At 45.6% G+C, this 13072-nt stretch overlaps 3 protein-coding genes across 4 annotated transcripts; 1 reads left to right on the top strand and 2 right to left on the bottom strand.

Annotated features, from left to right (window-relative positions):
* Window positions 1–380: 380 nt before the first annotated feature.
* LOC124489333 lies at window positions 381–1754 on the bottom strand. The gene is made up of 4 exons (XM_047051975.1): window positions 1651–1754; window positions 1346–1417; window positions 1122–1217; window positions 381–974 (listed from the first exon to the last, which is right to left on the bottom strand). Exons 1-4 carry the CDS (start codon window positions 1651–1653, stop codon window positions 381–383), a joined length of 765 nt encoding a protein of 254 aa, XP_046907931.1. The 5' UTR covers window positions 1654–1754.
* A 514-nt stretch (window positions 1755–2268) lies between these two features.
* Window positions 2269–8070, top strand: wdr20a (WD repeat domain 20a). Its single transcript, XM_047018394.1, has 4 exons — window positions 2269–2572; window positions 3728–3910; window positions 4143–5480; window positions 6828–8070. The coding sequence occupies exons 1-4, from the start codon at window positions 2309–2311 to the stop codon at window positions 6879–6881; spliced, it is 1839 nt and encodes a 612-aa protein (XP_046874350.1). The 5' UTR covers window positions 2269–2308; the 3' UTR covers window positions 6882–8070.
* On the bottom strand, window positions 7289–13062 carry LOC124466500 (MAPK/MAK/MRK overlapping kinase-like). Of its 2 annotated transcripts, none has more exons than XM_047018398.1 (12): window positions 12641–13062; window positions 11737–11851; window positions 11182–11271; window positions 11004–11074; window positions 10814–10892; window positions 10524–10572; window positions 10206–10384; window positions 9863–9964; window positions 9548–9721; window positions 9299–9422; window positions 8933–9130; window positions 7289–8782 (listed from the first exon to the last, which is right to left on the bottom strand). In XM_047018398.1, the coding sequence occupies exons 1-12, from the start codon at window positions 12807–12809 to the stop codon at window positions 8705–8707; spliced, it is 1428 nt and encodes a 475-aa protein (XP_046874354.1). In that variant the 5' UTR covers window positions 12810–13062; the 3' UTR covers window positions 7289–8704. The 2 variants fall into 2 exon arrangements, with proteins under 2 accessions (XP_046874354.1, XP_046874355.1); XM_047018399.1 differs by lacking the exon at window positions 12641–13062 and adding an exon at window positions 12085–12292.
* Window positions 13063–13072: the final 10 nt, after the last annotated feature.

Consider the following 13072-nt stretch of genomic DNA (forward strand, 5'->3'; position numbering starts at 1 on the left):
ACACAGGAAAAACTGTTCAGAACCATGTGTTTATTTTATATCAAAGTCTAAAGACTTCACAATATCCATGATACGACCATACAATAGTGGAAGAGCCCAAAATTAATACATTAAACAAATAAATATTTCAAGATATGTTCAACCAAAATGGGCATCAGTGAAATCCTCTAAACTGACAAGACTTGTTTCCCAAAGAAAGAAAGGTAATGTGCACATGCATTTCTTATGCAGCGGCTTCACATGGTGTGAACAAAAACCCTGGAGGCTAGGAAGACCTCTGACCTCACCGGATGCTATAGACCTGTGAAGGAGAGCAGGACAAGTTATTGTCATGGTTCAAGTGTGCATTTTGATATGCATTTTGTAAGACCTGCAAAGATCTAACTCACATCCATACTAGAGTCTTCTCCCATCTCCATTCTAGAGACACACAGCCTCTTCCTAGTCTCTTCCTCCTTGCCTGGCACACCAAGAAGACCCAACTTTCTTTTGGATGCACAGCTGAGAGGGAAGGGGCTGTCTACAGACTTCTCTGGAGACATTCCTGGAAGGCAGAGAGAATTTTCTCCCACACAGGGGAAAGGGGAGGATGTGGTATGCATCCCAGAATCCACAGATCTAGTTCGCCCTCCTGATTCAAAAGTGCTTTCAGGCAGATTACTCTCTCCCTCTCTGCTATGGCCAGAGGATGAGGTCTCCAAGCCACAAATCCAATGATCCAACTCGCTGGTTGACCTCATCTGGATGTCCAAGGTCTTCTGTTGGTTCTGCTCAGCCCTGCCAGGTTCTGTCTCTACGGCCCTCAGCTCGTTCAGGCTGACGCCTCGGAGGAGTGGGGGGGCAGAGTGAAAGGGGACCCGGCGGCTGGTCCTCCCCCAACGACAGCCCGCCTGCGGCTGCCTCTGCCTCCAGGGGAAGCTCAGTGAGTCGGACACGTCTGAGTCCTCTGAGCTCCCATCGTAGGGATCTATGGACTTGAGACAGAAAGACACTTGTGCTCAGCTCCCACACTGGAGCTAAAGACATGAGCTCAGCAGGTCTCCAGTATGTAACATTTGATTTTTAGAATGAGAAGATCAGCTCTAAAGTATGAACAGACATAAGAGAGGGGGGATGTGTACCAAGCAGTGATATGAAGGATGTCGACCAGCAGGCTTATGTCCGCATAACAAACTCCGCTGGACTGGTCTGCTTTCTGCTGCACTGCTAACACAGCCCTGAGAGTAACAGCAACATCAACATCATACAACATTGGGTTGATTCTGGGACTCTTTTACAGGTATCTAAATAGAGCTCAAATAAACCAGGGTATTGTCATTCAGAGGACAGACCACAAATGTAATACCATAGTGCTGGTGTCTGACCATCTGGGACTAACATCAGACTCTGAATCTGTGCTTGACTCCACCTTACACATCTGCAGAAAGAGAAGAGGAATGAGGCATCCTGATCCTGTATCACGTGCTGCTTCGTCCAGGTGAAAGACAAATGACACAGGTACACAGAAATCTCCCTCTGAAAAAAACTTAGGGCTAATTATAGGCCTGTAAACTATAATATGACGATTGACGAGAAAATGGGGCCTAGCCGATAATCTTTAGTGTTGCTAAGCTTTATTTGCCTTCTGTTATAGCTAGGTAATTTACTCACCATATATCTGAAAGCCAATTTATCCACATTACTTGAGCCGTTTGAAACAACTTTTCCTCCGCCTGAGCAACCGAAAAAATAAAGAGCCTAGCTTTGCAGTTTTGCAGAATTGTTTGGGGTGAATATTTTGCTTTTGTCGAAAAGTTATTTTATATATTATTAGACCTACCTCGATTTGAGTGGTGTCGCTTTCGCCTTGAAGTTGCCATGCTGGTGCCGTTTCAGCAGGTGCGCAGTGACATTAAGTGATTTCTATTCATCAACAATGCATTTTAATTCAATATTTTTTTCATCAGATATATATTTTATGATTCAATCTAGACCAGTTGTTTAAAGGTCACGTTTGAAGTTTGTTAATTGTTCAATTACTCATCACAACGCAGCTGATCTCAGATAAATTAACTGATGAGGATGCATTTGATTGACTTATCTTGATTGATAAGCGTTATCATGGAAGGTGTGTTTCGTCGGGATTAAACAGTTAGAAAAGACGTTTGCCATTGATCGCACATGCACCACAGTTGCACGCGCACGCCACAAAATACAGTTTGAGAGATTTGAGTGCCAGAGAATTCTTCTCGACAGTCGCCACTTTCCTCCAGTGGTGAACGGGAAAGCGCACGCTCAGTGCGTAAGATCCGGGCCCGAGGAAGGATGAATGTTAATTTCAAAGATGGCAGCGGAGGGAGGAGGGAAGGAGATGAACGAAATTAAAACTCAGTTCACCACACGGGAAGGTGTCTATAAACTCCTCACTCACTCCGAATACAGCCGACCCAACAGAGTGCCTTTCAATTCCCAAGGCTCGAACCCCGTCAAAGTCTCCTTCGTTAACGTCAATGACCAGTCTGGGAACGGCGACAGAATCTGTTTCAATGTGGGCCGGGAGCTCTACTTCTATATCTACAAAGGCGTTAGAAAGGTAAACTTCCTGCTAAAACTGTCGAATGTTTTACAATGTCTCTATCCATTGCCTAGGTTGCCAGACATTTTTATTACCTCAGGTTTATGTTACCTTACTTGCGAGAATTTTGACCAAAACAAAGTGACAGCTACTGACAGTACTGTACTCGGTTAGCATCAGTGGCTAGCTAGCTGGCTAGTGCTACTAGCTAACTTAGCACAACCCTTAAAAGTGTTCTTCTAGGTATTGTATTCATCGCAGCTATAACCAGCCAGACAGCCATCTAGCCAGTAGCTTGTTTCTGAAAGCCCTGGCACTGGGACATCTCCCCACGGTCTTTGAACTGGCAGACTTCACAGTATTGTAAATTTAATGCTTGCGCATGGATACGTGTGACCTCCGCTGTTAGAGGGTTGACGTGCAGCAGAACCGGGATGCTGGGTCTAATGTGACCCGCTGAAGCTATCCCAGGCTAAGCTAAACTAACATGACATAACCTGCAGCTGGCTGGCTAGCTATTCATAATCAGTACCTAAAGCCTGTCGAGCAGAATAAATCACTAGTTGTCGGTGCATATTTCAAACTGGTTATGTGGCCGTAACTTATACTTTGTCAGTAATGATGACACTGCAGGTCTAGTAGGAGGAACTGGTTAACTTGCATGCTTGGTTTCAGATCCTATGCTGTGTTTGTGTGATTCCTAAATGTCCTATGTGGTTAGTGTGTCATTGCCTAACATGTCTGGGAGTTAAAAGCTGTAATGTCACAAATGGACAGTACCCTTGTGGTTAACCCTTATTTTAGTTGACTGTGGATAGCAGAACACTTGTTGACTTAAAAGAGCACTCAGGAATGACCTCTTATATACTAGTGGCCAGTAAACCTTAAGGAAATCCCCCCTCTGACTGATTTTTAACAATAGATGATTTGTAAAACACAAACACATCTTATCTGAAAGACAGCCTGGCTTTCTTGAAAGATATGGTGTATCATTTTATTGTTGCAGCTAGTGTCATTTTTCGGTCCATTGTGCCAGTAATTGGTATCACTGTTGTCTGATGTATTCATTAAAAAGTGCCCCAATATCTCAGGTCACAGTATCTAAAGGGGGTGACTGCCCTCTAAGAGCTAACTCTGTGTGCGTGTGTTTGTGTGTGTGTGTGGTTCTTGTAGGCTGCAGACCTGAGTAAGCCCATAGACAAGCGGATATACAAGGGAACGCAACCCACCTGCCACGATTTCAATCACCTGACAGCCACAGCAGAGAGTGTGTGTCTGCTAGTGGGCTTCTCAGCTGGCCAGGTGCAGCTTATTGACCCCATCAAGAAGGAGACAAGCAAGCTGTTTAACGAGGAGGTAAGTCAGAAGCCCTAAAGTCTGCCTTCTGTGTAAAGGGACAGGGCAGGTAGAAGCAATGTAGCTGTCTCTCTAGCCAATCAGATGCCTAGTTAGAAGTGTCTTCACATATTGTAGCTGATTTGTGTCCAATCCTTTTAGATCCTAAGGTCTAAAGTCCTGTAAAACTCATGAACATACAAAATGTGACATTTTCCCTTTTTCTCCTTCACTCCTCCTCCCCCTTCCCCAGAGACTCATAGACAAGTCACGAGTGACATGTGTGAAATGGGTCCCTGGGTCCGAGAGCCTGTTTCTGGTGTCCCACGCCAGTGGGAACATGTACCTGTACAACGTGGAGCACACCTGTGGAACCACGGCACCGCACTACCAGCTGCTGAAGCAGGGCGAGAACTACTCTGTGCACACCTGCAAGAGCAAGTCCACACGCAACCCCCTGCTGAAGTGGACGGTGGGCGAGGGGGCGCTCCACGAGTTCTCCTTCTCCCCCGACGGCAAGTTTCTGGCGTGCGTGAGCCAAGACGGATTTTTGCGCGTGTTCAATTTTGACGCGGTGGAGCTTCATGGCACCATGAAGAGCTACTTTGGCGGCCTGCTGTGCGTCTGCTGGAGCCCCGATGGGAAGTACATCGTGGCGGGCGGTGAGGACGACCTGGTGACCGTCTGGTCCTTCCTGGACTGCCGGGTCATCGCCCGGGGCCATGGACACAAGTCCTGGGTCAGTGTTGTGGCCTTTGATCACTACACCACCAGCGTGGAGGAGGGCTGCGACCCCATGGAGTTCAGTGGCAGCGACGAGGACTTCCAGGACCAGGTCCAGTTTGGACGGGACCGGGCCAACAGCACGCAGTCGCGCCTCTCAAAGAGAAACTCCACGGACAGCAGGCCTGTTAGTGTGACCTACCGGTTTGGCTCTGTGGGCCAGGACACCCAGCTCTGCCTGTGGGACCTGACAGAGGATATCCTGTTCCCCCACTTGCCCCTCTCCAGGACACGAACACACACAAACGTCATGAACGCGAGCAGCCCCCCAGGGGGAGCTATCATCACCACCAACCCCAGCACTAACGGCAACAGCAGCGGTGCCACCACCCCCCTGCCCACCCCCCTGCCCCGCTCTAACAGCCTGCCACACTCTGCTGGCACCACCACTGCCAACAGCAGCAGCAAGGGTGGAGGGGGGGTTGTAGGGGGTGGTGGAGGAGGAGGGGGCGGGGGAGTGATGGATAGCGCCAATGCCACTGGCGTCAGCAAGTTTGCCACGCTGTCGCTCCACGACCGCAAAGAGCGGCACCACGAGAAGGACCACAAACGCAACCACAGCATGGGCCACATCAGCAGCAAGAGCAGCGACAAGCTCAACATGCTGACCAAAACCAACAAGACGGACCCTGCCAAGACCCTGGGCACGCTGCTGTGCCCGCGCATGGAAGACGTTCCACTGCTAGAACCCCTCATCTGTAAAAAGATAGCACACGAGAGGCTGACTGTACTCATATTTCTAGAGGACTGTATAGTGACTGCTTGTCAGGAGGGATTTATTTGCACATGGGCGAGGCCTGGCAAAGTGGTAAGTTCATTTTGAATCAGACGCGTGTGCTTTAGTCGAGGGTTCCTCTTTGCCTTCTAGTCCCCGTCGTAGGCTAAACCAGTTTGCTGTGGCAGGGAAGTGACCTTGTTGCACCTGATCCATGTGACTCCCTACTGGACATTTCAGACAAACAGGCTCAGCTAAGGAGAAAGGGCTGTTTGTTCCTGCACAAGCAGTGCTATATCACCTCAAACTGTCTGTGACGTGTGTTCTACCCCACACCAAGGCCCATTATTCAAACAAGATGTTAAGAAATGTAAGGTGGTAAGAATACAACCGTTTGAGGAGGACATGACAGTAGGCTCACGACTGTACCACAAGGCATAGCAGCTTTACCAAATACTTGTCTTCTATCTGCTCACACCTTCCTGCTTAAGCCACAGCCTGATATGCAGAGCCTATGGACTGTACTCACATGTTGATGAGGTTTAAGGTTGGAAGACGAACGCATAAACATCTAACATAGGAGGGACAATCTGATCAGGTCCTAGCTTGTTCAAATAGCCTCCCAAACCATCCTTGCACAACTGGCAGTCCAACTCTTTAAAAGACACTTCACTCATAAGCACCCATGTTATAGATGCACTTCAGTGAGGTTCTCCTACTGTAGCCTAGTGTAGGACTGGGCATCATCAGGACTTAAGGATCTAAGAATGTATAACAGAAGAATCTCCAGGCTCATCCATAGTTGTTCCATTGGCTCCTAGTGTAATCTTGGGTGGTTCCAGGTAGTGTGTGACTATGACATCTCAGACGCTTCCTTAAGTATGTGGTCCTTGTCTGGGTAAAGGTTTTCCAACTATCGTGATACGGATTCACGTTACTCAATCCTCTAAAGGCAGGGTAGAGGGAGAACAGTCCGGAAGATGAGAGGGTTAGAGGGAGAACAGTCCAGAGGATGAGAGGGTTATAGGGAGAACAGTCAAGAGGATGAGAGGGTTAGAGGGAGAACCGTCCAGAGGATGAGAGGGTTAGAGGGAGAACAGTCCAGAGGATGAGAGGGTTAGAGGGAGAACAGTCCAGAGGATGAGAGGGTTAGAGGGAGAACAGTCCAGAGGATGAGAGGGTTAGAGGGAGAACAGTCCAGAGGATGAGAGGGTTAGAGGGAGAACAGTCCAGAGGATGAGAGGGTTAGAGGGGGAACAGTCCAGAGGATGAGAGGGTTAGAGGGAGAACCGTCCAGAGGATGAGAGGGTTAGAGGGAGAACAGTCCAGAGGATGAGAGGGTTAGAGGGAGAACAGTCCAGAGGATGAGAGGGTGATAAAAAGTTGTTGCTTTGCTGTGTCAACTCTCCCAATGCAAATCTCCTTGTTTTCCTTTTCCAGGGGTTATTGTCATCCCAAAACCCAGCCAGCTCTCCCAGTGGAACTGTAGTATAGCCTCTCTATCTGCTGCTAAAGACCCTGCAACCCAGAGCCACAGGCTTCTCTGCTCGCCACCCGCAAACCACTGCAAGATTCTGTTCTTTTTGTTTTACCCACCCCCCTCCCTCCCTCTCATCTGTAGACTTGGGTCCATTACATTGATCAATTACTTTAAAGACGTTGAAAGTCATTGAGGTGTGTTTGATTTGCCTCAGTAGGAACTTCTGGGGCTGATTTGTTTGCTTCATTACATTAGATAATTTGAATCACCCTGAGCCCAAGTATTTGCTACAAGTGATTGACCCGATTCTGGTTATCTGCTGTTCTGTTAGACATCTGACATGTGGAGAGAGAGGTTGTGGTGCAATGTGTGCCATATTCTTATTTCTCCAGAATATATTTTTTATGTTTTAGTTACTGTATTTTCCCTTTTGCTTTCATGTCTCCCTCGACTGTTTGGTTGTTTTGTTTCTGTAATTCGAGCTCTGTTTATTTTGATGCAAACCAGTCATGTGTCTTGAATATAAAGGTACAGTCCACCCAAATGTCACAACATTGACCTCCTTTACATTGGAAGTACGCAATAGGCCAGGAAATACAGGCTGAAACATAATCTGGGTGAACTGTCCCTTTAAGGCCAAACATGTAAGCATCAATGGATTTGCTTGCATCTAAACAAATCGCAGTCTTGTTTCTCCTGACTAGAATCTCCCCAGTGAGAACTTTGCACTGATTTTGTTACTTTGTTAATGTTTTGTAACTGCTCTAAAGGAGAGAGAAAAGCAGAGATGAGAGGGCTGCCTTGATGCACTCAGCTTTGACATCCTTGGTCTTGAAACCTGAATCTGTAAAGCTGAATGCTGCAATCATAGTCTCTTAAAAGAAAAAATTGTTTGCACTTAAAATTAGTTTATTAGAAGAAGATGGCTTTACATTTTGGGTGTGCAAGAACTCACAGACAACTACTAGGTTGAGTGATGGTGATGTTATTAAAACATTTGTATCTATTGAGCATTTATTTTAATATTATTTCAGATTAAAATCTGCTCTGTATCATATGTATAATATTGTAATTCAGTGATTTGATGGGGCAAAAACAACCGATCATTACTCTAGTGGATGTTTTGTCATCATTTAAGGAAATAGTTATATTTCTAAGGCAGAAAATATACATATTAATAATATTAAAATAATCTTGAATACATTGGTTTCTGTTGTTCCATCCTCTTGTTAAAAAAATGCCCAGCTGTGAAATTGTCTTTGATACTAAAGTGCTGAACAAGGACCTAAACATTAATTCACATATACTTCAACAGTAATATTACAGAGAAGACATTATAGACTTGTTCGTCACATACAAATGAAGCCTTTTCAATTATTCCTTTCAATTAAAAAAAGGTTCATTCATGAGCTTGAGGCTGAGGGTAGTGTAGAAATGTGAGCCCAGTAACAAGAATGCTATGTTCATCTGAAGGGTGAAAACCACTACTGTGTGAAGCATGTTTGTATTTACCTATGAAGCATTGGGATCAGGCTTGATAATATCTGGCAACAGACAACAGTCTCACAGACTGAGAGATCTCATAGAGCCAACACTTAAGACAGAGTCCAATATACTTTGAAAAGCACATTATATTTCATTTGCACTTCAAATGAACATCCCCAGTAGCTATTGCTACTTGGACACAAGGTCGGCCCTGCTTTCCACAAGGTGGCAGGCTTGGCTTGGTTAAATCATGTTATCCTCAACATCTCAAACAAGCAGATTTATTCATATTTACAGAAAGAACAGTTCAGTCTGGTCTTTTTCTCCCGCAGACTGTTGGGGGTAAGGCTGTTTAGAAGCCTCCGCGTTTCCTCTCCAGGGGCGGCATGTAGTAGGCCTTGAAGGCCGAGCGGTGGGACTCCTCCCTGGGCTGTGGGGAGAGACAGACCCGGGTCAACCCTGGTTTTACAACCCTGCTTCGTCACACAGGCTCACCTCATACTGTAGCCACTCTCCACAACACACAGTCACAACCAGATCCTTCCCCAGCTGCCAGACGTCAGTAGAGACGATGCGTTACCTTAGCCAGCCGCGAGTGGCACTTCTTGGAGGTGATGGCAGGGAGGGAGCCTCGGTGAGAGATGCCCAGCGCGGGCATGGTGGAGACAGGAAAGGATATCTGCGGGGCTGGCACCACCACGCTGAGCTTGGGCAGCTCCATCCTGTAGTGTGGGGCATTGCGTCTCAGGAGAGGCTCAGCCACATGCTTAATGTTGTGCTAGAGAACAGGAAGTAGAATTATCTAGCTATTCGGGGGGGGGGGGGGGGTAGCACATCTAACAAAGACAAACTTGCACATCGAGACAGAATGTACCTAGAATAACTAAATGACTAAATGTGACTGAATGTCAGTTGTGATTGCGTTCTGGCTGAAGCTGTGACTCACCTGCCTCCTGCCCTGTCTGGCCATGCGCCACAGTTTGTCTACAGAGTTGGGGGTCCCACTGCTCTCCCCTCCCTCTACAGTCCCTATGGCCCTTCGAAGACCGTCAGCTCTCCTCTCTGCCAGCCTGGAGGACGAACCAGGGGGAGAGGAGAAGAGGCATCATGGAATGAGAAGACGATCATTTGTAGTCTTAACTCGTGTACACCAGTTTTTGTTTTTGTTGTTTGCGCGTGGCTATTATCTTCTTACCGAAGGTCCCTAAAGTAGACGTGCTGCAGGGTGGCACGGGCACTGATGCGTTCCTCAGGGTCATAGGCCAACATCTGGTAAAGCAAGGACATTCCAGGGGCGGGGCAGTTAGGAATCAACTGGGAGATCCCACTGCCCTTCTGGGAGGGGAAGTCAAACCGCATCGCCCTGGACCTGCAGGAAGGACAAAGGAAAAACTGACAATAGTACACAAACAAACCTACTCGACAATGCTATGGGGCATACAGTAAATGCCATGGTTTCCTGTGTGTGTGCCTGAGTATACATATGCTAAGTTCATGTTAAATAACTTACTGCTTGAACTTCTGCAGAAGGCTGGAGTCAGGTGTTCCTAGAACTTCGTGGATCTTTGCTACCTGGTCCAGCTCATTAGTTCCTGGAAACAAGGGTTTGAGACTGCAACGTAGATATGATAATTACTTATTAAGAACTTGTGACATGACATCCAGGACATGTAAACAGTTTGTCAGTGACATGTCTGTGGTGGCAAAATTGGTCTTCCTGACCAAAACTAAGCCAGATGGGGCATTATACAGCCACTTCAATGGAGTTAACATCATGAACAAAAACAACCTCATAACCATGAATAGCACATATATGATGTACTATACGTCTTGTCTATTTCTCTGGCAGGTACCTGATGATCTCATAAAAGACACAGCCAACACTCCACATGTCCATTTTGAGGGAGTAGTGTCCGTCGGTCAGGAGGCACTCCGGGGCGCGGTACCAGCGTGTGGAGATGTACTCTGTGTGTGGTGGCTTGGAGTACACACTCCTGCAGGAGCCAAAGTCCCCCAGCTTCAGCACGTCTTGCTTTCGAACCGACATGCCATTTACAGGACAACGATACCGTCAGATATTTCGCCATTAAACCTGTCGTAAACTGTGTCTCATGTCATTTGTGATGCTGCACTGTCAGCCAAATCAGCGTAAGGCAGAAGTTTGGACTTACTTTGATCAGGATGTTTTCTGGTTTCACATCTCGGTGGAAGATCCCACAGCTAGAGAAGACAAAAAGAAAAACATACTATTACGTCACTAAAGACCCCACAGACAGACAGCACCGGGATGGTATACTTAGAGTCAACCTTTAGATGCCATCCCGACAGTCAACCAGGAAATTATTCATTAGACATCAAGTGTATAAGAATTTACACCTCCTGTAATGACCACAACTAAAAAGACAGTAAAACACCCACAGGAAATGTAGAAATCTACCCACAGGAAGTGTAAGAAATCTACCTGTGCATGTGATCCAGTGACTTGCAGAGTTGATACATGTAGTGCTTGATTTTACTTTCTGGCAAAGGATGCTGTCGCCCTGCAGGTGGTACAGGTTAAGTTAATAAGAATATGTTTGAATCCTTAAAGTATCTGTAATTTGAGTAACAGTGTGGCATAAACAATTTGTGATGTTCCCAGCTCTACTGACCTCGTATAAACTCATAGATGTTCATCTCCATGAGCTCACAGATCAGGGACAGTGATCCCGTCTCTTTGTCACTAGAAAATAGATAAAAAGAATGATCTAGCAGGTCAGAAAATGCTTTGCAGGTCAGTATAAGTCAGTTTTAAATCAAGACATGTTTTGAAGCGTAGTATAGACTCACAATATGAGTTCATGAAGCTGAATGATGTTTGGGTGAGGACATAGTCGCTTCATTGCCTGGACTTCACGCAAGTTGTTGGCCTGTTCAAGACTGTGCCAAAAAAACAAAACAGTTATAGTCACAGTGCCTATGTCATTATGACACCAGGATAGAGCTAACTTGAATGATGATTTTGATGTTTTTGTAGAGAGCAGGTTTGTGGCAACATTTCACTTTTTATTATTTACCCTTTCATTTTAATAATCAGAATAAAAATTCGGATTCCGACACTGGATGCATAAGGCTATAGATATGAGATGAATGGATAGAAATCAGTGCTCTAAAGACTGTGACTGGCGTCAGAACAGATCTCCATCTCCATTGCACAAGGTCAACGTCAGGGCTCAGGGGGTTATGGGGAGGGCGGGCTGTCACCTAATAGGCTACTTAAAGCTAGGGGTGTCAAGCTGCCGGCTCAGGATTCCAGGGTCCACAAAGGATAAAGCTCGCATGCAGCAGTGCACGTGAAAATGGCATACCTGGCGATGAAGTTAAGGCAGTAGAACTGAAGAATACCTGTTTATAGTCTGCTTCATCGATTTACAGGCATAGAACCTCCCATCTCTCAGGCTTTGTGTTTTCAACACCTCGGAAAACGTTCCCTCTCCAATTTTCTTAATTAATTTGTAATCTGCATGCCAAACAAAGATAGAAAACAAGTACATTAAGTGTGTTATGCAGCATCAGAAACTTACAACTAATCGTTAACATCGTTATTTACATATTGCTAATGCTAACATTCACTAGTACAGTAGTCAATGTTTTTGGCTAACGTCGTTACTGTAGACTACTTCAAGTCAATTACTGTATATCCTGTTGTTGTAACAGCTAAAGCAAGATGATTTAGCTAGCTCTAACACTTACTATCCATTCTTCAAAGTGGTCACTGCATATGAGTAAATTATCCATAATAGATGTGTTTAAATAACACATTACGATGTTTTCATGGCACAGCCTTGTTAGGGCTAGTGATCTAGGCTGCAAAATAAAGGGACTCTTAAAAATTAACTAAACACGCCTTCAGTGCTAGCCGAGGTAGCTAGCAATGTTAGCTGGCCGTCACCTTGGTAACCAGGCACGCGGCAAGCCTCACCCTCAACTCTGACCCAAGCCAAGGTGTGAACGAAACAAGAATCTACAGGCTCTAGCTTGCTGGTTATCTGTCTCGGTCAATACAATTTTATTGTTCCAGAACAAAAAGCTAGCAATGTTAGCTAGTATAATGGGCGGGGGTAAACTACATTTTTGTTATTAATATTTCGTGCATTTGCCCGATTCGTGCATTAGAGATAGAGCTGGTCTAACGCTAGTTAAAAAAGAGAGTTCAAACAAGATTGGCAACTGCATATTTATTCTGGTGAATAAACTAGACCGTCTAACACGGTCATATGTTTGAAGTTGAATATTTTTCGCCTCTCACCATTTTTCCAAAGATGGTTGCTGAGAGAAACCGAAGATATTTTTCGCTGCTGTGGATGATTGTTGTTCACGGAACTCCTGCTTCTCCATTCAATGTCAGGCGTCTGACATGTTTGGCGAATGTGTGCTCTGTTTTTTACACCAATAAGCCAATTTGAGTACTGCATCATTATACCAAAAAGGACACATTGGATGCAATGGATTGACTATAGTTCTTCAACCCTGCCGTGGGTAATCATGATAGAAATTTCTGGAGACACTCCCTCCGGCTCAGCGGGTGGACAACAGCATCATACATATCTTAGTAGCATAAGCAAATAAAACATTATTAGCTATAAGATAAGCACCAATCACAATTTCCGTTATTTGCGTAGGCGTGTGTGCGTGTGCTTCTTTATCGTCAGCGAGTATTTTGGTTCGATTGAAGTTTTCT

Source organism: Hypomesus transpacificus, chromosome 3 (assembly GCF_021917145.1).
Source record: "Hypomesus transpacificus isolate Combined female chromosome 3, fHypTra1, whole genome shotgun sequence".
In the NCBI taxonomy this organism is placed as follows: domain Eukaryota; kingdom Metazoa; phylum Chordata; class Actinopteri; order Osmeriformes; family Osmeridae; genus Hypomesus; species Hypomesus transpacificus.